The 23685-nt window shown below is 52.4% G+C and overlaps 1 protein-coding gene across 1 annotated transcript; it reads left to right on the top strand.

Moving 5' to 3' along the window:
- TMED10 (transmembrane p24 trafficking protein 10) lies at window positions 1-22805 on the top strand. The gene is made up of 5 exons (XM_073349219.2): window positions 1-257; window positions 9817-9937; window positions 14518-14591; window positions 21864-21990; window positions 22384-22805. The coding sequence occupies exons 1-5, from the start codon at window positions 45-47 to the stop codon at window positions 22503-22505; spliced, it is 657 nt and encodes a 218-aa protein (XP_073205320.1). The 5' UTR covers window positions 1-44; the 3' UTR covers window positions 22506-22805.
- Window positions 22806-23685: the final 880 nt, after the last annotated feature.

The raw sequence follows: 23685 nt of genomic DNA, 5'->3' as shown, positions 1-23685 counted from the left end.
CGCGGGGGCGGGGAGCGCGGCCTGTGGGACCCGGATCCGCCGCCATGCCGCTACCTGTTCCCGGCTGCCCTCGGCTCGGCCCGGCCCTGGCCCTGGCCCTACTCCTGCTGGGCCCGGCGCGGCCCATCTCCTTCCAGTTGCCGGGCAAGGCCCGCAAGTGCCTGCGCGAGGAGATCCACCGCGACACGCTGGTCACCGGCGAGTACGAAATCGGGGCCCCGCCGGGGGCGGCCAGCGGCCCGTCCGCCAATCTCAAGGTGCGGGGGGCGGCCGGGGCCCAGTCGGACCGAGGGCGGGGGGCGAGGTCCTCGGTCCCCATGGGTAGAGTCCCGGAGGGGGGAGCGGTTCCCCGGTTCAGGCCGGGCCTGCTCGGGTCGGGGAGCGGCGTGACTCGGCCCTGAGCTGGGCTCTGCGGGACCCACGGAAGGAAGTGCTCCCCACCCCCACCCCATTGCCACGGCCACAGGGCCCACTGCGGTTCACTCTGTGCACATGGCACGCCGGGGGGTGGGTCACAGCCATAGGGCCACGTCGGGGTTCACTCTGTGCACATGGCACGCCGGGGGGTGGGTCACAGCCATAGGGCCACGTCGGGGTTCACTCTGTGCACATGGCACGCCAGGGTGGGTCACAGCCATAGGGCCACGTCGGGGTTCGCTCTGTGCACATGGCACGCCGGGGGGTGGGTCACAGCCATAGGGCCACGTCGGGGTTCGCTCTGTGCACATGGCACGCCGGGGGGTAGGTCACAGCCATAGGGCCACGTCGGGGTTCGCTCTGTGCACATGGCACGCCGGGGGGTGGGTCACAGCCATAGGGCCACGTTGGGGTTCACTCTGTGCACATGGCACGCCGGGGGGTGGGTCACAGCCATAGGGCCACGTTGGGGTTCGCTCTGTGCACATGGCACGCCGGGGGCTGGGTCACAGCCATAGGGCCACGTTGGGGTTCCCTCTGTGCACATGGCACGCCGGGGGGTGGGTCACAGCCATAGGGCCACGTCGGGGTTCACTCTGTGCACATGGCACGCCGGGGGGTGGGTCACAGCCATAGGGCCACGTCGGGGTTCACTCTGTGCACATGGCACGCCGGGGGGTGGGTCACAGCCATAGGGCCACGTCGGGGTTCACTCTGTGCACATGGCACGCCGGGGGGTGGGTCACAGCCATAGGGCCACGTCGGGGTTCGCTCTGTGCACATGGCACGCCGGGGGGTGGGTCACAGCCATAGGGCCACGTCGGGGTTCGCTCTGTGCACATGGCACGCCGGGGGGTAGGTCACAGCCATAGGGCCACGTCGGGGTTCGCTCTGTGCACATGGCACGCCGGGGGGTGGGTCACAGCCATAGGGCCACGTTGGGGTTCACTCTGTGCACATGGCACGCCGGGGGGTGGGTCACAGCCATAGGGCCACGTTGGGGTTCGCTCTGTGCACATGGCACGCCGGGGGCTGGGTCACAGCCATAGGGCCACGTTGGGGTTCCCTCTGTGCACATGGCACGCCGGGGGGTGGGTCACAGCCATAGGGCCACGTCGGGGTTCACTCTGTGCACATGGCACGCCGGGGGGTGGGTCACAGCCATAGGGCCACGTCGGGGTTCACTCTGTGCACATGGCACGCCGGGGGGTGGGTCACAGCCATAGGGCCACGTCGGGGTTCACTCTGTGCACATGGCACGCCGGGGGGTGGGTCACAGCCATAGGGCCACGTCGGGGTTCGCTCTGTGCACATGGCACGCCGGGGGCTGGGTCACAGCCATAGGGCCACGTTGGGGTTCGCTCTGTGCACATGGCACGCCGGGGGGTGGGTCACAGCCATAGGGCCACGTCGGGGTTCGCTCTGTGCACATGGCACGCCGGGGGGTAGGTCACAGCCATAGGGCCACGTCGGGGTTCGCTCTGTGCACATGGCACGCCGGGGGGTGGGTCACAGCCATAGGGCCACGTTGGGGTTCGCTCTGTGCACATGGCACGCCGGGGGGTGGGTCACAGCCATAGGGCCACGTTGGGGTTCACTCTGTGCACATGGCACGCCGGGGGGTGGGTCACAGCCATAGGGCCACATTGGGGTTCGCTCTGTGCACATGGCACGCCGGGGGGTAGGTCACAGCCATAGGGCCACGTTGGGGTTCACTCTGTGCACATGGCACGCCGGGGGGTGGGTCACAGCCATAGGGCCACGTTGGGGTTCACTCTGTGCACATGGCACGCCGGGGGGTGGGTCACAGCCATAGGGCCACATCGGGGTTCACTCTGTGCTCATGTCATGTTGGGGGGGGTCACAGCCACAGGGCCCACTGCGGTTCACTCTGTGCACATGGCACGCCGGGGGGTGGGTCACAGCCATAGGGCCACATCGGGGTTCACTCTGTGCACATGGCACGCCAGGGTGGGTCACAGCCATAGGGCCACGTTGGGGTTCACTCTGTGCACATGGCATGCCGGGGGGTGGGTCACAGCCATAGGGCCACGTTGGGGTTCACTCTGTGCACATGGCACGCCGGGGGGTAGGTCACAGCCATAGGGCCACATCGGGGTTCACTCTGTGCACATGGCACGCCGGGGGGTAGGTCACAGCCATAGGGCCACATCGGGGTTCACTCTGTGCACATGGCACGCCGGGGGGTAGGTCACAGCCATAGGGCCACGTTGGGGTTCACTCTGTGCACATGGCACGCCGGGGGGTAGGTCACAGCCATAGGGCCACATCGGGGTTCACTCTGTGCACATGGCACGCCGGGGGGTAGGTCACAGCCATAGGGCCACGTCGGGGTTCACTCTGTGCACATGGCACGCCGGGGGGTAGGTCACAGCCATAGGGCCACGTCGGGGTTCACTCTGTGCACATGGCACGCCGGGGGGTGGGTCACAGCCATAGGGCCACGTCGGGGTTCACTCTGTGCACATGGCACGCCGGGGGGTGGGTCACAGCCATAGGGCCACGTCGGGGTTCGCTCTGTGCACATGGCACGCCGGGGGGTAGGTCACAGCCATAGGGCCACGTCGGGGTTCGCTCTGTGCACATGGCACGCCGGGGGGTGGGTCACAGCCATAGGGCCACGTTGGGGTTCGCTCTGTGCACATGGCACGCCGGGGGGTGGGTCACAGCCATAGGGCCACGTTGGGGTTCGCTCTGTGCACATGGCACGCCGGGGGGTGGGTCACAGCCATAGGGCCACGTTGGGGTTCGCTCTGTGCACATGGCACGCCGGGGGGTAGGTCACAGCCATAGGGCCACGTTGGGGTTCGCTCTGTGCACATGGCACGCCGGGGGGTAGGTCACAGCCACAGGGCCCACTGCGGTTCACTCTGTGCACATGGCACGCCGGGGGGTGGGTCACAGCCATAGGGCCACATCGGGGTTCGCTCTGTGCACATGGCACGCCGGGGGGTGGGTCACAGCCATAGGGCCACGTTGGGGTTCGCTCTGTGCACATGGCACGCCGGGGGGTGGGTCACAGCCATAGGGCCACGTTGGGGTTCGCTCTGTGCACATGGCACGCCGGGGGGTGGGTCACAGACATAGGGCCACGTTGGGGTTCGCTCTGTGCACATGGCACGCCGGGGGGTAGGTCACAGCCATAGGGCCATGTTGGGGTTCGCTCTGTGCACATGGCACGCCGGGGGGTAGATCACAGCCACAGGGCCCACTGCGGTTCACTCTGTGCACATGGCACGCCGGGGGGTGGGTCACAGCCATAGGGCCACGTTGGGGTTCACTCTGTGCACATGGCACGCCGGGGGGTAGGTCACAGCCACAGGGCCCACTGCGGTTCACTCTGTGCACATGGCACGCCGGGGGGTGGGTCACAGCCATAGGGCCACGTTGGGGTTCGCTCTGTGCACATGGCACGCCGGGGGGTGGGTCACAGCCATAGGGCCACATTGGGGTTCGCTCTGTGCACATGGCACGCCGGGGGGTAGGTCACAGCCATAGGGCCACGTTGGGGTTCACTCTGTGCACATGGCACGCCGGGGGGTGGGTCACAGCCATAGGGCCACGTTGGGGTTCACTCTGTGCACATGGCACGCCGGGGGGTGGGTCACAGCCATAGGGCCACATTGTGGTTCGCTCTGTGCACATGGCACGCCGGGGGGTAGGTCACAGCCATAGGGCCACGTTGGGGTTCACTCTGTGCACATGGCACGCCGGGGGGTGGGTCACAGCCATAGGGCCACGTTGGGGTTCACTCTGTGCACATGGCACGCCGGGGGGTGGGTCACAGCCATAGGGCCACATCGGGGTTCACTCTGTGCTCATGTCATGTTGGGGGGGGTCACAGCCACAGGGCCCACTGCGGTTCACTCTGTGCACATGGCACGCCGGGGGGTGGGTCACAGCCATAGGGCCACATCGGGGTTCACTCTGTGCACATGGCACGCCAGGGTGGGTCACAGCCATAGGGCCACGTTGGGGTTCACTCTGTGCACATGGCATGCCGGGGGGTGGGTCACAGCCATAGGGCCACGTTGGGGTTCACTCTGTGCACATGGCACGCCGGGGGGTAGGTCACAGCCATAGGGCCACATCGGGGTTCACTCTGTGCACATGGCACGCCGGGGGGTAGGTCACAGCCATAGGGCCACGTTGGGGTTCACTCTGTGCACATGGCACGCCGGGGGGTGGGTCACAGCCATAGGGCCACATCGGGGTTCACTCTGTGCTCATGTCATGTTGGGGGGGGTCACAGCCATAGGGCCACGTTGGGGTTCGCTCTGTGCACATGGCACGCCGGGGGGTGGGTCACAGCCATAGGGCCACGTTGGGGTTCACTCTGCACATGGCACGCCGGGGGGTAGGTCACAGCTTTAGAGCCACGTTGGGGTTCGCTCTGTGCACATGGCACGCCGGGGGGTAGGTCACAGCCATAGGGCCACGTTGGGGTTCACTCTGTGCACATGGCACGCCGGGGGGTAGGTCACAGCTTTAGAGCCACGTTGGGGTTCGCTCTGTGTACATGGCACGCCGGGGGGTGGGTCACAGCCATAGGGCCACGTTGGGGTTCACTCTGTGCACATGGCATGCCGGGGGGTGGGTCACAGCCATAGGGCCACGTTGGGGTTCGCTCTGTGCACATGGCACGCCGGGGGGTGGGTCACAGCCATAGGGCCGCGTTGGGGTTCACTCTGTGCACATGGCACGCCGGGGGGTGGGTCACAGCCATAGGGCCACATCGGGGTTCACTCTGTGCTCATGTCATGTTGGGGGGGGGTCACAGCCATAGGGCCACGTTGGGGTTCACTCTGTGCACATGGCACGCCGGGGGGTAGGTCACAGCCATAGGGCCACGTTGGGGTTCACTCTGTGCACATGGCACGCCGGGGGGTGGGTCACAGCCATAGGGCCGCGTTGGGGTTCACTCTGTGCACATGGCACGCCAGGGAGTAGGTCACAGCCATAGGGCCACGTTGGGGTTCACTCTGTGCACATGGCACGCCGGGGGGTAGGTCACAGACATAGGGCCACATTGGGGTCCACTCTGTGCTCATCGCATGCTTAGGGGGAGGAGTCACAGCCGTAGAGCCCCCAGTCTGCCATGTGCTCTCCAATGTGAAGTCCAATGTGGATGTGTCACAGCCATAGAGCCACGTCGAGATTCACTCTGTGCACATGGCATGCTGGGGGGATGTGTCACAGCCATAGAGCCACATTGGGGTTCACTCTGTGCATGTGGCATGCTGGGGGATGGGTGACAGTCATGGGGCATATCGAGGTTCACTCTGTGCATATGGCACACTGGGAGGATTGTCACAGCCACAAGGCCACGTCCAGCTTGATCTGCGTGCACCGGGAGGAGAGTGACAGCAGAAGTGATGCTGGGGTTCGCTCTTCACATTGCACAGTAGGACTACAGATTGGGACAGGGTTACAGTAACAGGGCCACACCAGGGCTCGCTCTCTACATGTGACACAGTGTGGCGGGATTGAGGAGATGGTCATGGAGATAGCATTATGTGGAGACTCTATTCCTTTCTTGCTGTTGCCGGGTCTGTTAGTGGCAGGTTTACTGAGGGGAGGGTGGCAGTTTGGTCCACTGGTGCTTAGAGGGCATTTTATGCAAGGAAGAAAGCACAGAAGTGGGAGCACAAGAAGGACATGAGAGGACGTGAAAGGGTTGTTGGAGCTGAGGTTAAGGTCAAGCAGTGTGTGCATGAATAATACACCATCCATGTGACAAACTGCCATTCTAATGCAGTTTTGACAGCCTTGCTTGCATCCCACCCAATAACATGTCCTCTCTGGTGGCCACTTCTAACTTCACTATCACCGCCCACCCACACGAGCAGTGGTGTCACCTTTTGAATCAGTTTGCCAGAGACACGCTTCTTCTTTCTTCTTAAATGTGGAATTTTCCCCCCTAATTGTCCCTGCCTGAGGTCCAGAAGGCTTGAGAATTTGTGATAATCTTAAGTCTAATATCTTATGAATCCTCAGGGCCAGAATAAGAAGTATTATCCTACTGGAAAGGGAAGATTCCCAGCTTCACAGTGAGAGAGACAACATCTGCCTCGAACCCAGGACGGTCCCAGGATATCAGCCCTTATGCTACTTTTATGTCTAGAAAGGCTCTTTTAGATATTTTTTAAATTTATTAAATGTTAGGCTATGTCTACATTTAAACTGCTACAAACTTCAGCACTTCAGTGTAGATCCTCACTACAATGGTGGGAGGTTCTCAAGTCGCTTTAATTAATCCACCTCCCCAGGAGGCGGTAGTAAGGTCCACACTTTTCACACTCCTGAGTGACGAAGCTGGATCAACCTAACTTTTTAGTGTAGATCTGGCCTAAGCTCGCTCGCTCTCTCTGCCTCAGCTCTGTACATTCATTGCATTCTGGATTCATTGTAAGAAGGATGGATACACAGTGGTTTAAGAACTCAAATATTTCTGCAGTTGTTTTTCTGATAACACATGGCACATATAAAGCTCATGGTGGTGTGGTGGATTATAGAGCCCTGTACGAGCAGAGTTTGTGCTTTGCAGTCTTTTCAGAACTGTGCTCTCCCCTCTGTTCTCACTCAGTGATCCAGTGTCTCCTGGTTCTTTGCTTGCCCATCCTTTGTACATCTGATTCCACTTCCTCTTCTGAGACTTCTGTCTGCCACAGAAAGCCAGGTCCCTGATGCAGGATTACTCTTGTGCCAGGGTTGCAGTCTGGCTTTGCCACTTTATGGGGCACTGAGGTTAGTATCACTGGCAGAGGGAAATGTGATTTAGTTTATTAGAATGTTAAGCAAGCTTGAATTGAAAGTCATCCCCACCTCCTTGCAGCACTTCAGCCATTTCTTGCCCCCTTCCCTTGTCATGCATGGGTGCTGTGGCCAACACTTGTGTTCTCAGGATGTTAGGTTTGGGCTCCTTTTCTATTGGGTGTGTTTGTGCAGTGGGGGTAGGGGGGTTTGTTTAGGACAGGATGTCTCCAGGTGGCACCTTCCCCACAGCCCGGAAGGTCAGGTTGTCAGAGCAGGCTCCCAACACTAGGTCACCAGGGTATAGGAGGTTGGTATGTTGTGTTGTATTGAAGATGGTTCCTGTCACTGAGCTGGGCCCTGTGTGTTTGTGAAATCCCAACACTAACAGAAGTACCCTCTGTTCCTGAGGGATCTGCACAATGTGCCAGCTGGCTGCAGAGTGGATGCTCTTGGGTGGATGACGTCCCGCTTGGGCCTGGTCACATGGGGCTATCTCATTGTTTAAGTCTGCAGTGTGGGGAATTGATGGGCTGTTTGTCAAGACAGAGAACAATGCTTTGTCTGTAGGGGATGGCATTACTGTAAATAACGTTTGACCATTAAGAAGAATTCCTTTCAGGTTAGCCTGTCCTTCCGCAAGAGTGTTGGCTGGGCTATAAGCTGCTTCCCCCCCACACGCCCAGCTTGATGGGTAATGTGTCTGATTGAGTCTGAATAACGGGTATCCAATACTGATGGAAGCAGACAGCAGAGCTGCCACTGTCTGAAATGCTACTTCTGGGGACTCTACTTCTTCTTAGCGTATGCGCAACGTGCCTCAGGTGGCACATGATCAGGATTCATCACCGAATTTGGTCCGCTGGTCGGATCATTAGGTTCCCTGGCCCTGGCTTGGGACTGATGCAGGGAGTGCAATTTGAACGCTTATCTATCCCCCATCCCTGGCATTCTGCTGCTAGTGTTAGAGACAAGGCAAAAACGGATCAGGCCTGCATACCGCACAACCGTTTTTGTGGAAAGATAGCACTCAGAGCTTCCCCCAGAGCACAACAGTGAGAATCCCAGTCAACTTTAAAAGGCAGTACTCCAAATACAAGATACCCTTTAAAGTAGGTCCTTTTCTTTGTTTCCTTCATGGGACTCCAATGTGCAAACTCAATACAGTATCATCCTGAATAATTTGAATATGGTTAATCATAGTTGCTCTGTGAATGATATGCAGGGTAGGCTAACCAAGAAGCTGATCGAGTGTACCTTGTAGTCTCTCTGCTGCTTGGATTAAGATGAAGCTCTGCATCGGAACTGCAGTACCAAAGCAGTGAGTCGCTTAGTCCAGCCTCCTGTCTCTGACACTGAAAAGTACCACCTAGTTCCAAGGAAGGTGCAAGAAAAACCCCATAATAGACAATTATGGGATCACCTGCCCACAGAGGAAGTTTCCTCCGAACCTCCTGCCAGCTATGGCTTATACTCTTTAGCATGAGAGTTTGTCCCTTATTATTTTTAACTTGTCTAAGGAACCTGGTTGTTCTCATTATCCATATAAATATCTCAACCTTTTTTGAATCCTACTAAGTTCTTGGCCTCAATTATATCCTCTGGCAGGAAGTTAATTAGGTGTTGTGTTAATAGAAAAAGTATTTCCTTTCCATTGTAAATATGTTGCCTTTCCATTTCACTGACTGTTTTGTTGTCTCTGTTGTGTTTTCGTATCTCCTCTGTAAGTAGTCCTGAAGGTCTCAATGTCTTCATTTGGAATACTTTCTAGGCCTCTAATCATCTCAGCACCCCTTTATTTCTGCTATGTCTTTTGAGATGGGAGAATCATAAGGGCATACCATTGATTTATACAGTGGCATTAAAACCTTCACTATATCAGTTGGCATATTTGTTTGCTGGTTTTTTTTTAACACTGCTGCACACTGAGAAGAGGTTTTAATTAAGCTATACATGGTGATGTGTTTCCTGAGTGGCACCTGCCATGGTGCTGTCAATTAATGTAATTTTGTTAGAACAGTCTCTAGATTTGATTAATCTAAATAATTTTGTGATATCAGCACAAAATAGCAGTTACTCCTTCTGCATATATAGTCTGTCTGATCTGCAGTCCTGCCTCTGAGCTGTGCTGTGAGGTGTCACTTCTACAAACCTTGGCACCCAAACATTGCCCAGCTCAGGGCATATTGGCATTTGGAGCTAATGCTGCACATATGCCCTTTCTGCAGTTCTGCTGCTGGGGAGTCTGTTCTGTTTGTCCCTCGATACCTCTCGCTGTAGGAACCAGAGTATCTCTGTGTTTTGCGGAGCGTTGCTTTGGGAATTTACAATCCTAAGGAGAAGCTAAGGAGGCAATGAACAAGGATTCAGGGAATTAGACAACTTAAATTAGTCTGTGTCCAGGACGTTTTAACTAAAAATCCAGTGACATCAGATCCTAGAAGCCTGCTGTTTTTGCCAGCGTGGGGGAGAAGAGGAATTGAAATGGGGCAGGTGGAAGCAAAATGCAGCAAATCCTAAAGAGGGCCCAGAAGAGCCTGTTAAGTTTGTCCATGTGTCATCGAGGGACTGTGCTCCTGCCTGTGACTGTTCTTGAGCCACTCTTGCTGTCTGTCTCTCCTACAGATAACTGACTCAGCTGGACACATCCTCTACTCCAAGGAGGATGCCACGAAAGGCAAGTTCGCCTTCACCACTGAAGACTATGATATGTTCGAGGCTTGCTTCGAGAGCAAGCTCCCTGTGGGTGAGTGCAGAAAGCTGCTCCCAGCCCTCCCTCTTCCTTGCTCTTGGTGCAATATGTTGGGGTGAGGGGTCAGGATGAAGCAATTTCAATGTCCAGTTTGCAAAGCACTTTGGGATTCTTCATGCTGAGAGGAATGGGATCCTCTGAGGTGAAGAGTTTCGTGTTACTGGTGCAGAACAGCTGTCGCTTGCATTAGGGGGTGAAAAGATCCTTGCAGCTCACCTGCATGATCACTATGGGATCCTTCAGGTCTGGGCACAAGAGGAATGGGGTCACCGACAGGGAATTGTGATGGTGATTGTAGGAGCAGGTGGGCATCCCAGAAGTGCTGTTCCCATGCTGCCTCTCCTCGCATCCCAATTCTGGCAGCATAGAGTAGGCTGATACCCTTTTGTCCTCCCTATTTGTCCACTTCTTCCTCCTCCTCTTTGGTGGTAGAGTGTGGTCTCTTTCTTGGGTGCACCATGTTGCAGCAGCCCTGTGCTGGGCTTGAAGCCCTTTCCCAGTGGGGTTGCAGCACCCTGCGATAGTTGCCTCTGGTTGCATAGGGTGTCTCTTCCTTTGAGTGATACTTTGACAGAGGGAAGAGGAAGTGAGCCGGACGTCAGTCCTTGTCGTTGTGCTGCAGGGACAGTTGCCTAACAAGCACTGGGGCTGCCATTTCCTGTGGGTGACGCATTTGCTACTCTCTCTGCTGCGATCAAGTTAAGAACAAACACCCTGAAATCCGCAGGCATGTGGGTTCCATCCCCCGTCTGGGGAGGGCTGGGCTGATCCCTGCTGTAGCCTTACTTTGACTTGGCGTGCTCACCTCTTCTCACAGTCACTGCAATGGTTCCTCTTTTGTGATCCCATTCCTCTTATGCCTTATCCTACAGGATTCCAGAGCGCTTTGCGGACTGGCCATAGAGATTGCTTCACTCCCACCCCCAACCTAAATGGAGGCACTTTGGTGTGGGATGGCGGAGCTATTCTGCGCCGGATTTAGGACTAGCTGAAATGGAAGACAATAACCTGGCTTGGGATTTGGTCAGGCTGTAGATTGTAATACTCTGATTCTTGTGCAATGCTGAAGATCCTGTGCCACGTTGCATAAGAATCAGGGTGTTATAACCAACATCCTGACCAAATTAGGGCTTTGATTTTATTTCTCATTTGAAAGATGGCTCCTCCAGGAGCAAAGTCCTGCCTAGGGGTATTGGGGGCAATACTGACTCAACTGGGAGACTGCCCCCAATGAGTCACCCACACCATTGGCTTTTCCTGAGAAGTCTCCCAGCGGAATCACATACCCATTCTTCGCTTTCATAATCACAGTCTGGGGTGGCATGGCTTCTTGCTCATGCAGCAGCTAGCAAGGGTTCCTAGCATGGTCCCAGCCCCTCACAGCTCTTCTTCTATGGTCTTAAATAGCTGCTTCCAGACTCCCTTATGTCACTGTGGGTTTCTTTTAGAGATTTCCGTAGTGATGGGTGCAGAGTATAGCCAGATGCAGCCTCCACTCAGAAACTTATCAGTGAGTGAGGTGACTCCAGAGTTGGGTGGCCAGGAGCCACTCAACTGAGCTTGTTGTCCTGGAGTCCTCTCTGGGGGGCTTGTACTTGAGGGTGCCTGGCTCTGCATGAGAATTGGAAATCCCTGTTCTCTGTGCCCCCAGAGTCTGGTGCCTGAGACCTTACAAACAGTGCATGTTGCAAGTTGGGCAACCACCTGCGTCTTCCCCACGCCTGGGTACAAGGGAGTGTTAAAACTAGTTGGCTGCACTGTGGTGACTGGTGGGGGGGGGCCTGATCCAGGGCTTTGGGGGTTGAGTCTCTTGGAGAGGAAGGTCCTGGCTCCTCTGGAATGTTAGCTCTGGGGAAATTTAATTTTGCTGAGCTAATTCAGTTGGATAATTCGCCTGGCAGCCCTGTTAAGGGGTTTCCTACTGGACCCCTTTGGCGTCTGTGAGCAGAGCAGCCCCAGCTGGGCCTGTAGCCAGGGAGGAACTCATCACTAGCAGAGCTCTGGCTTCCCTGGGAGGGCAAGCTGGGCAGCAGGAACTGTTGGTGGAGAAAACGCAGAGCCGTTGGGCCAGGTGGGTTCTGAACAACTAGGATTTCTCAACCCCCAGCCACAGGAATGGGGAAGAGGAAGTGAAAGGTGGCTGATCAGTTCCTTGTACAGGGCCCCAGGATCTGGAACAGGGCAGCTTGCCAGACATGGGGATCTCTCCTAGCATCTCCTCTGAGTGTGGGTGGTGTACATCAGGCTGTTTCCCTCCTCCTTTATCCATTTGCCCTGGTCTGACAATTGCTGCGTTACAAGGCTCAGGTCAGAATTGCTGTTAAGGCCAGTGTGGAGAACTGGCCACATTCTCCACCCCCGGCAATGGAATAGCAGGAGCTGGATTCTCGGGGGGACTGGAGCATCACTTTACCGCCAAAGCCTGGGGCAGCACCTTCCCTCTCTGCCTGGCACCCCGCCTTAGGAGCACAGAGACCCTGTCTGTCTGGAGCAGCCTGTTCTCTTCCTACCTTCCTTTTGGGGAGAACAGACCTTTAACAGTTTCGTCTGAGGACACAGGTTAACTTGCATGTTTCCCCTCTGAGCTGGCACATTAGTAGTCGTGTGGACCCCAGTGAAGTTGCCCCAGGCCCACCTACTCTCTCCCCACTTGGGGGTAGCTCCAGCAGCTCTTCTGAAGTGGCCCGTGAAAGGCCCCATCTTCACAAAGGGCTTTGCAGGAGCTGGGCAGAGTGAATCAGGACTCCCAGTCGCTAAAACCCCAGGATCACTGATTTTGCTTCACGTCTTGACACCACCAATTCCTCAGCTACAAGAGGGAGCAGGGAGTTTATTGAAGATCATTGGGACCCAAAGGAAACCACCCTGTGCCCTAGGCCCAGCAGCCTCCCAGGGGATCACCATCTGGAAGCCCCTGAAAATATTAACCGCTCACAAAGTGCCTGCTCTCCACCCCTAGTGCAGTCACTAGCTCTCACTCTCTTCCTGCTACTTGGGTGGCTCTCCCCTTATCTCATGCTTCAGGGTTTGTTGTCCTGTCCACCAGGCTTCTTGTTCTCCTCACCTCAGCCTGAGGGTCCCAAAACCCCACCCAAACTTCTGTAATTTACATAATATGTAAAAAATCCCCCGCTGATCTGTGTGCGTTGAAGGCCCTTGTGTGACTGTTGGCTGTAGCTGCCCACCCTCCCTCTCAGCCTCCTAATTTGTCTGCATGACATAAACAAAACGTGTGGCAAATTGCTGAAATGTGAAACCACCAGGGTTTGCTGCGTATCATGGTGTCACTGGCAGATTGTAATGGTTTTTAATTCTGTTTTAAGGATTTTTCCTCTCTCTGTGAATTATATTGACCAGTTTTTTAAACAACTACTAGACAAAAAAAATTCCATCCTGTGCAACCATAAGGACCTTCCTCCCTCCCCAAGTCTGAATCCCGGGCCTTCAGATCCACAGCAGAGACATCTCTTGCTTGAGCTAAAGGAATACCTTATACTCAGTGTGGAACAGCCTCTAGAAGAGGGTGCAAGACACACACGTTGCCAGTGGGTTATACAACTTTTTGGTAGACAGCAGTAGAATGTTGGAGAGTAGGAATCTTGGATTTTGTTCTCGGCTTTCGGAGGGAAGTGTTATCTAATGGTTAGAGAAGTGGTTGGTTAGAGACAGGATAGCCAAACACATCGCTTTGACACATTCATTCTGAAAGCTTGTGTAGCTGAGGGGAATAAAACTTGTGCCTGTTATATTAGAAATCAGGGATATTTTCCCAGCTCTGCTTGAAGTGACCTTGTGTAACTCTGCATTTAACTTATTTGTAAATTGAGGGAATGATATGTGAGTATCTCCTAGGGAACCCTTGACTGTGCTTCATGATAAGGATTCTGAAGTGCACAATCAGTAGAGGTGAGATTAGAACTGGTGGTGTCCAGGCACTTTCATTTAGGCTACAGGGTATTTGGACAGGGAGGGTCTCTCATCTGCGAACACTTCCTAGTTGGGTGATGTGGTGGAACAGGCAGCTTGATGTGGCTGAAATATGAGATGCTCTGGAAAATCCTATATACTTGTGATCTTTTTCCCCTGTCCTCTCCCAGATGTGGTAGTTGGCTGTAGCCCCTGTTGGCTTTAGGCTCCCCTAGCTTATTTTTTGGCTGTCCCCCTTCATATTTGCAATGCCCTGCACCCTGGGGTGACTGTTGTCTGTAGCTCTTGCTCTACTCGTGTGTGTCTCTAGCCCGTCTGCTGAGTGGAGGTGGCTGTGTCTCCTCTGCCTTGGGAAGCCCAATTCAAAGTCTGGGCACATTTTAACAGTTTTGGTTCCTGGCAGCGGCTTGTGTCCTGCGCGCTTAGTGCTCTTAGCTACAGCTTGTTCTCATTGTCTCTGGGAGCCCTGCCATCAGCCCGGGTTCATTCAGAAGGTCCTGTGATTTTAAGCAGGACTGTGCTGCCTCTGCAGCTGGCTGGAGATTCCCCGGGGGAGGAGTGTTGTTAATCTCTCTCCAATGAGGGGGTTGGTTAGTTCCTGGCAGCCTGAGAGCTGCACACAATGAATCCTTTCAATGCGCTTCCAGGAACGGGGCGGATGCTGGACCAGCTCGTGATCCTGGACATGAAGCATGGAGTGGAAGCAAAGAACTATGAGGAGGTATGTCCCTTGTCTACTGCCGGTACCTCCGAGCTCCTTCCTAGCAATCACATGATGCTGTGTTTGGATCTGGGGCTTGCGATAGGAAACTGCTTTCCCAGCTGTGATGACAGCCTATCTGCAGCTGGGAGCTTCCATTAGCTTCTCATGCGGTAGAGATCTAAAAAAACCCTGCTGCTCTAATTCTGGGTGGGCTAAGGCCCAAGAGGTAAGTTTCTCAGCCAGCCAGCATGACTTGGTTTTTGGGTTTAGGTACTGGGCTCAATAACAGGCTGACATCAGTAGTTTCCACTGCCCCAACAGCAGAGGGCAATGCAAGGAAAAGGCAAATCCTCCTAAATGTGAAGCTTTATAATTTCCATTCATAGCCACGAGAGGTGCTGATCCGCAGCCTCCCCGGAGGGGGCAGCTGCCTTTCCAGGGACAATTGCAGTGTTTCTCACAGTCAGAAGAGCTTCCAATACAAGTCTGCAGGTTGGCTTGAAGTGCTGAGGCATGCTGAGCAGTACGTGGGGAGGATTGTGCCTTGCTGTTCGTGCCGCAGGTGGGGCCCCTGTTGTTTGGCCTGGACATGGGATACCAATTACCTGGGACAGTCACTAGCTGGTTTGGGGAGGGAGAGGGAAGTGAAGTATGGTAGCTCTCTTGTAAACTGTTACCCAGGTTTTTTCTAAGCTTGTATTTTCTGGCTTTTGACCCCTGCAGGGCTGGTGCTTGGGAAGATCAGTCGTAAACTGGGGAAAGCTCTTGTATGTGTTCAGTGAGAATAATAACTGAAAGCCACATGAAAGGATATACCTGGGAAGCAGGAATGGTTCAGGGAGTAGAGTGGGCAGCAAATTAGGCAGGAGTTTGCAGTGTTAGATGGCAGCAAAAAGGGTTCGTGCTGTTCTGAGGTAGGTAGGTAAAGACCTCACTTCCTGGAGCAGGGAGGGGACAGGCCCTCTCTGTGCTTTGGGCTGACTGCACTTGGGACACTACAGCCAGTTCTGGGCTTCTACCATCTGGATATTAACAAATTGTACTGAGCTCAGAGAACAGCAAAATGGGGATTGGTGCTAAATGTGTTTAGGTGGGAATATAACAGGACTATAATTGTGTGTATTTGAAAGATTAAGTATTATTCCCATTTTACAGATGAAGAGTGGAGGCGCAGAGAGGGGAAGGGACTTTCCAAAGGTCATTTGGGAAGCCTGTAGCTGAGCTAAGAAAAGAATTTTGATCTCCAAAGTCTCAGCCCAGTACCTCAAGCACAAGACCATTGTTTTCCCTGCTAGGAATTGAGTTAGGCCGTGAACCTGATGCGCACAGCTGGGCCGAGGCCGCACCCACAGAGAAAGCCAAGGGAGTTGTTCTCCAAGAAGCTTTTTGTCAAGTTACCCTGCAGGCTCCCCTTCTCCCACAAGCAGAAGTCACTGCCTCTCCTTTCTATCCACGCTGAGGTGGACAGTGCTCATTCGTTTTATCTACCTACACATCAGGTTCTGCTCCCAGAGATTAGGCAACGAGAAATAGACTCAGGCTAAGAGTCTGCCCCAGTGTTTCCACCCCATGGTGTATGCCAGGCAGAGTGTTGGTGGGCAGGCATTCCTAATCATCCCTACTGGCAAAGCTTAGCATTAGGGCGAGAGGGAGCCGTGCAACTGTGTGGTGTTTACTCAGTGTACAGAATCCTCGTGCCACTCTGTGTCCCTTACTTATTTTAGGAGAGTAATCAAAGGAAAAGAGATAAGGAGAGGTGCTAGCAGCTGGAGTGGCAGAGGAGAAGGCTCTTGCTCAGTCCCACACAGTGAGGCTGAAAGAGAACATGAGGCAGCATTCCCATAATATTAGCAGGAGTGTTGTAAGCAAGACATGAGAAAAAAATTTTCCACTCGACTTAGCATTGCTGTGGCCTCAGCTGGAGTATTGGGCGCTGTTCTGTGCACCACACTTCAGGAAAGATGTGGACAAATTGGAGAAGTCCAGAGAAGAGCAACAAAAATTATTAAAGATCTAAAAAACATGACCTAAGAGGAAAGATTGAAAAATAAATGTTTTTGTTTAGTCTGGAGAAGAAAAGACTGAGGGGGAACATAAGTTTTCAAGTACATCAAAGGTTGTTATAAAGAGGAGGGTGAGAAATTGTTCTCCTTATCCACTGAGAACAAGAGAAGAAATAATGAGTTTAAATTGCAGCAAGGGAGATTTAGGTTAGACATTAGGAAAACTCTCTAACTGTAAGGGTAGCTAAACATTGAAACAAATTACTTAGTGATGCTGTGGAATCCCCATCATTGGTGGCCTTTAAGAATAGGTTCGACAAACACCTATCACAGATGGTCTAGGTAGCACTTAGTCCTGCCATGAGTGCAGGGAACTGGACTAGAAGACCTCTTGAGGTCCCTTCCAGTCCTATGATTCCAATATGTGAAAACAGGGCCTCCAGACATGGGAAACCCCCTGATTCAGCAGCTCCTATGCCCTAAGGACTTTCCTTGGCCTAGAGAAAGGTCCAATGAAGATGCTGGGTGTCCAATACCCACACACATTTTTGGGGCCCCTTCTGCAGAAGAGGTCTGTCCTTTCTTGGTACTGCACATTACCTCCAAGTAGTCACAACACAGAGAGGAAGAGCTTGGTCATAGCTGGCAGAGGAAGGATTGCCCCCTAGTGCACGGTCTATGAATTACATAGAGCTGGATTCAAAGGACTGTGCTATTGCCCCTCATGTTGAAATATGGTGCCAGTTGAGGCCTGCTGCAAAATTCAGCTTTCAGTATCCCTCTAACTGTGAATCAAATTAAATTCTTACCCCAAAGACAAGTGGCTGATTAAGTCTTAGTGGAGAGAGAGAAGGATGGATGGGTAGGGTTGGGGGTGGGGGTCGTTCACACAGATGCAAGTTCCTATTATAGATGGGTTGCACCAGTGTAAAAAATGATTGGCACTTGTGTGGCTTACCCCAATTTCAAACTAGGTAAGCTGCACCTGTACAAGTCATTTTCATACTAGTGCAGCACAACTAGGTAGGAGTTTGCACCAGTGTAACTGTGCCACTGCAAAAATCCCACTGTAGACAAGCTCTCAGAACGTCCATGCTTGTTAATCATGGAATAGTGGCATCGTGGCGGACAGGTGGGTACCCTGGAAGCCCTGGGTATATTTGTAGGGGATTAACCCCCTTCAGTCCTGCAAGTATGCAAAGGGGTGTTGAGGGCTTGGTCCAGTGAGAAGCTTATGCTTTTCCCAGTAGAGCCTTTCCATTCACCATCCTTCAGTTCTGGATGTGGAGAACATCATCATAGAGGAAGTCATCTGAGTCTCACTTCCAGACTTGTTTCATCAGGTGCCTGACCAGAGATTTAGTAACTGAGGGTATGTCTACACTGCAGTAAAAAGCCTGTGGCACCCAGTCTCAAAGCCTGGGTCAGTTGTCTCAGGGCTCAGGCTGTGGGGCTAAAAATTGCAGTGGAGAGGTTCATGCTTGGACTAGAGCTGGGGCTCTGAGACCCACCTTCCTTGTGGGGTTTTAGACCCCAGGCTCTAACCCGAGCCTGAAACTCTCCATTGCAATTTTTAGCCCCGCAACCCATGCCAGAGTCACCAGGGCTCTTGACACCTGGTGCTGCGGGATTTTTATTGCAGTGTAAACGTACCCAAAGCTACTGGGAAAGGTTGTGTGCTGCGGGCCCCTGTATGGGAAGGGGGGTTAATTGAGGTGGCGGCATGGTATGCGAAAAGCCCTTTACTGAAATGATCAATTCGCTGCTAATCGGTCTGATTCTAAATATCTTTTTAAATCCACTCTCTCTTGCTGCTACTTTTTTTTAAAAGGCACTGTTTTTGAATCCCTAGCTTTGAGCTCCCCCTGTTGGCTGCACAAAAAGCAGCTTGAGCAGAATACTCTGTGCTGTCTATTTTACTCCTGGGAGAATTCTGCACCTCTGCACAAGCACAGAATGATTGTTCCCTGCAGATTTTACCTTTTTGTCTGCAGAGTATTTGATTCATGCACCGGTCCCAGGCAGCGTGGTACCATCTGGTTTGGGCATCGGGAGCAGCCGGGGGGAGACACAAAACACCACGTCAGGGGGCTGGGTGGGAGTGCAAGATTCTGTCCCTCTTGCTCATTATCATGGTGTGCCCAGAGCGAGGGAGCAGTAGGGCTGGGGATGCCCCGGCCAGTGACTCCTACCATGTGCTGGGCTCCAGCTGGGCTGGGAGGGGAGAGAAAGGACTTCCTTTTCCCTTGCACAAGCCTTCCTGGGGCCAGGGTTGGGTCAGACCCACATCCAGACCCCACCCCCCACACACACACACACACCGCCACCCCCCCATCCAGACCCCCCTTGCACCAAGCCCCACCTTTCGTCCAGACTCCCACCCCCATACCCAGACCATCCCCTGCTGAGCCCCTCACACTTGAACCCCCACCCTGCCGAGCCCTCTGCATCCGGACCTCCACCCTACTGAGCCCCAACCAACTACACCCAGACCCCCACCCCACCAAGTCCCACTCCCCCAGCACTCAGACCTCCCTGCTGAGCTCCCTGCACCTAGTCCCCCTCTTGCCAAGACCCATGCTTCCTCCCCCAGACATTCCTTGCTGAGCCCCAACCACCTTCTCCCCCCTGCCCCCCCGAGTCCTATTCTCCCTGCACCTGGAACCCCCCCTCAAGCCTCTGTGTATCGAGATCGCACCTGGACCTCCCCACCCCTTGAGCCGGCCACACTCAGATTGCTCCCCACAGAACACACTCACCCACACCTGGCTCCCCCACACTAACCCTTCCACACTTGGATCCTGGCAGGCTGAGCCTGCTTGTCCCACACCTGGATTAGGGGGGCAGGTTGGGTGTGTGTGAGAGTGTGTCCCTCTCGCTTTCTAATGCATGCACGTGGCCCAGAGGGATGGGGCCCTGGGGTGGGGCAGGCCTGGCCCTTGTGCTGTGTAAGGGTTGGGTGCAGCCCCACTGCCAAGTCCATGTCCGGGGGGGGGGGGGCAGGGCGATCCCCCACCTCTGCAGCCAGTGGCATGCACTCCCTGCTGCCATGCTGGAGCCTCCACTCCCATTGCATTTCTAATCTATTGTCTGCAACAATTTCAATTCTAGTCCAGTGATTGTACAGTGACATGCTGAGTACTACATTAGATATTAGCTATGCCATTCACTAACGCCCCAGTCTGGCAAAGCATTTGTTTCAATGGGGATACTCACTCTGTGCAGTGTTCCTCACACAGTGACTCAATTACTTGCAGAAACAAATAGTATTCATGAGGGAATTCTGTGCCAAAAATCAAAAATTCTGCAAATTTTATTTGTCAGAATAACACACTATAATCACGCCATTTTCAATTATTTTGGTAATGTATTTCAAAATACCTGTCAGCAAGTATGTCTGTAACAATACAGAAAACAAAAAAGATTCAGGAACATTTTTTTGACAAATAGATTCCTTACTAGGTATATTAGCACATCTATATGGCTCCACAGAGCAGATGGCAATACTAATAATGGTGAATTCAGAGCAGGAACCTGTGTTACTGCTACACTAAGGTGGAGAATTTAGATGTAGCAATGGCAAGAAATGTAATCTGCTTTCAAGCCAGAGCTGATTGATTTTAATCATTATTTAAATTAGCAGGAAACCTTGATTTAAATAATCAATTTTAATCATGTTTTTCATTTTTTACTTTTTAGTTATTTTCCTAAAGAAAGTTTGATTCTCATTGATTGATAACCATTAAAACATGTTGGTTTTCCAATATAGATTTTACACTAAATTTGGTACTTCTTTTTGCTAACCAGGAAGGATACATTGTATCTATACATGTGTTTAAGCAATTATTATGTAGCTGAACTTCTGTTTATTTGGATTCTTGATTTTTATATTTTTATTGTGTCAGAAAATGAATGATGCATTTCTTATTTCCTAGATGATAATTTTTTATTTCTAGTTTCTGTCTAGCTCTATTTGTATACAAATTCAAATTCAGTGAAAAATGTACACACGGTATTTTATTTATTTATTTAATGAAAATTATTTTAAATGTGCTGAATACATAAGAAAAAAGTTTATCAAAATACGTTTTGCATTTAAATCTAATTAATTTGTTAAACAAAGGAAATATTATCCATAGTTAATGAATTGAGGTAATTTTTTCTGGTCACCGCGTTCTTCAGGATTTTAGAACTAGTAGATCTCATCCTCTCATCCCTATAGATGAAAGAGGGGAAACTAGTTTTTCTGCTCTTTTGACTCCTATTGCTTTCTTAACTTTTAATGAGTTAGTCATTAACTTGAACTAGGTGAATGAACTGAAATGAAGAAAATATTCTCTCTGCACCTGCAGAAGAGGCTACTGCAGTCAAAAGCTGACTCAAGGTGCTTAGCCAGTAACTTCAATAAGTTCAGTGGTTTGATTTTTTTAAAAAAGTTGGCACCAGACATATTATTTATTTAATTTAAATTATTTGAATAGATTATAATAACTTAATTTCAAATTTAACTTTAAATAAGTGTATTTTTAAAAATAAACCTGTATTTACATTTTTTAAAAAATCATATTTAAATTTTAAAAATCTAAAACATTTTATTTAAAAAAAAATAAACAATTTTTTATCCACTCTGTTCCCAGCAGCTCCCATCTACATCGTGTTCCCATATTGTGTGTGCTTATGTTTATGCCTTAGATTTAAGTGCAATGTAGTCAAGTTACCATGCTTCTGGGTAGGGGAACTTAGAACTTTCTGACTTGTTGTGTTTAAATTTTCAATCCTGAAGTTCTTGCAATACCAGAGTGGGCTTTGTATTTGAATTTCCTGTGTCTTTTTTTTTTTTTCTGTACCCTTCCTGTGGCATGTGGGGAGGGCCTGAGTGCAGGCCTTTGGCATGGAGTTACCACACCACCCACACAAGAACATGTAACTTTCAGCCACATGGCAGACTCCACCAGCCCAAGCCCCGGAAACCAATTCTGAATGAATGAGAACTAGGGAGAGTCGGAAGGGAATGTGTTTAAATACGTGCACACATGCTATGTTCCTGCTGTGAGCAGGAGCACGTGTCTTGCTAGGAGTGGATGGGGTAGATGGAGTAACAGTGTGCAGAACCTCGCTGTTTTGGGGTTACCTGTGGTTTTCTGGTCTGCAGAGGACACTGTCATAAGGGAGAGATGCCCCAGATCTGGGCCATGTGGGGATGAAGAATGGGCTCGGGCTGATTGCCTCGGCCCATGTAAGAGCTGCTGCTTCTAGCTCAGTGACTCACTGATTCTCCCCTTAACAGATTGCTAAGGTGGAGAAGTTGAAGCCCCTGGAAGTGGAACTGCGGCGCCTGGAGGACCTCTCTGAGTCCATTGTCAATGACTTTGCTTACATGAAGAAACGAGAGGAGGAGATGCGGGACACCAATGGTAAGAGTCCATGTACTCCCAGGGACGACTGCAGCTGTAAGATCTATACACTCACGATGTCTGGGTTAATGGGACAGAATTTGGAGATTAGGCAATTACAGCTGTCACCTTTAAACTTCTGGGAGGGGAACGCTCAACCAGTCCTTTCTAGAAGTCAATTCCTTTCCTCCCACACAATGCTCACGATTCTGCCATGGGAAAATAGCCTCATGTTGGTGCTGCATCTGCTCAGCCCCCAGTTCCCTCCTCCTCACCACCAAATTTCCTGAAATTTCACCGTTGAAGCTCTGTAGGAGTGAGGGAAGATGAATTCTGGGAGACCTTCCCCTCAAGAGGATCCTCTATCCTGACTCTGGGCATCTGAGCTTCTCTGTATTGGTTTGTCTGTTTCAGAGTCAACCAACATCCGGGTCCTGTACTTCAGCATCTTCTCCATGTTCTGTCTCATTGGACTGGCCACCTGGCAGGTCTTCTATCTGCGTCGCTTCTTCAAGGCCAAGAAGCTGATTGAGTAAAGGGGCAATTCCCCTTCCCCTCCTCCCAGGCCCAGCTGGACACCGCTGGGACCCAGCCATGGCCCTCCAGAGCCATCTTGCACATGATACATGCTGACTGGAGGTTTTCTGCAGGAACTGTCCCCAAAGAGGGGAGGGGAGTATAAGCACTGGAGACTACAAAGGGGCTTCTGACCTCCTGTTGGATGGTGGGGGCAGGGGAGGTTGTGGTGGGATTGGGGACTCCTAAGGCAGTGATGAAATAAAACTTGTTTCTATGACAGCTGCAGTTGGTTTTGCACGCTGTCTTTTCTCCTTTTATATTCGAAGCTTGGTGTCTCCCATCTGTCTGTGACCATCGCGTTACTCTGAGTCACTTGAACTGGCTAAGCTCATTAGGTACCATGCAGCTAGAATTTGGGGAAGGGGGAAACTCCGAACTCTGATATTCTGGAACCCAGCCCTATGCAAACAGAGCTTGGTGCAAAGTGACAGGTTACAGTGCTAGCAGGGAGCGGGCACTGAATTTTAGCCTCTGTCATAGACCTTGGTGTTTCTCCCTGTGGGAGCTGGAATCTTTGCAATGATGGGTCAATGCATTCAGGCAGATAAGGGATGGGTTTGGAGGAAGGGGAGCTAACAGGCTCAGCAAGATGTTGCTGAGCCTGAAGAGAAGCCTGCCTGACTCAAACAATCTGTTGAGAGTCAGCCCCACCCTTTCCCCATGTGTTTGTGTTGGATTTGCTTCTCTTTCTGAAACGATGCAGCAGTTTCCTGAAAGCGCCTTGGTCACTGAGGGACCTTTGCGTGGAGGCAGAAGGCCTTGCTCAAATACAGATTGCAGTGCAGGCTTGGACCCATCTTTGGAATGGGAGCATGGTAGGTTGGGAACTTTGTGAGGCCCTCTTCTCATCTGACACTGCTAGAGTTAATGCCGAGTGTAGCTGGCTGGACCTTCATTCCCTGTATGTGACATGCCCTGCTTTGTGTTCTGGGGATGTGTGGGACGCTGGCATTCAGAGGAGCCGAGGGAGTGCAGATGAACTGGAGTACAGTACACAATGGGAACATGGATGTGCCCCTTCTGAGGGTCTCTGAGTTGACGAGAGCAAGTGATAATGGCAGAAATGTCTTGGAGACTCCCCTAAACTGGTGAGAACAGCTGTGCTGCATGTAGTGAGAGGCCCTTTGTAGTCTTACT

This window comes from Lepidochelys kempii, chromosome 6 (genome assembly GCF_965140285.1).
Source record: "Lepidochelys kempii isolate rLepKem1 chromosome 6, rLepKem1.hap1, whole genome shotgun sequence".
NCBI classification, from domain to species: Eukaryota; Metazoa; Chordata; order Testudines; family Cheloniidae; genus Lepidochelys; species Lepidochelys kempii.
This window is presented reverse-complemented; position numbering and strand designations above follow the sequence as displayed.

Coding starts and splice junctions, on each gene's coding strand:
- TMED10 (XM_073349219.2), top strand. CDS start 45: ATGCCGCTACCTGTTCCCGGCTGCCCTCGGCTCGGCCCGGCCCTGGCC. Junction 14,592..21,863: donor AAGCAAAGAACTATGAGGAG/GTATGTCCCTTG, acceptor TCCCCTTAACAG/ATTGCTAAGGTGGAGAAGTT. Junction 21,991..22,383: donor GGAGATGCGGGACACCAATG/GTAAGAGTCCAT, acceptor TGTCTGTTTCAG/AGTCAACCAACATCCGGGTC.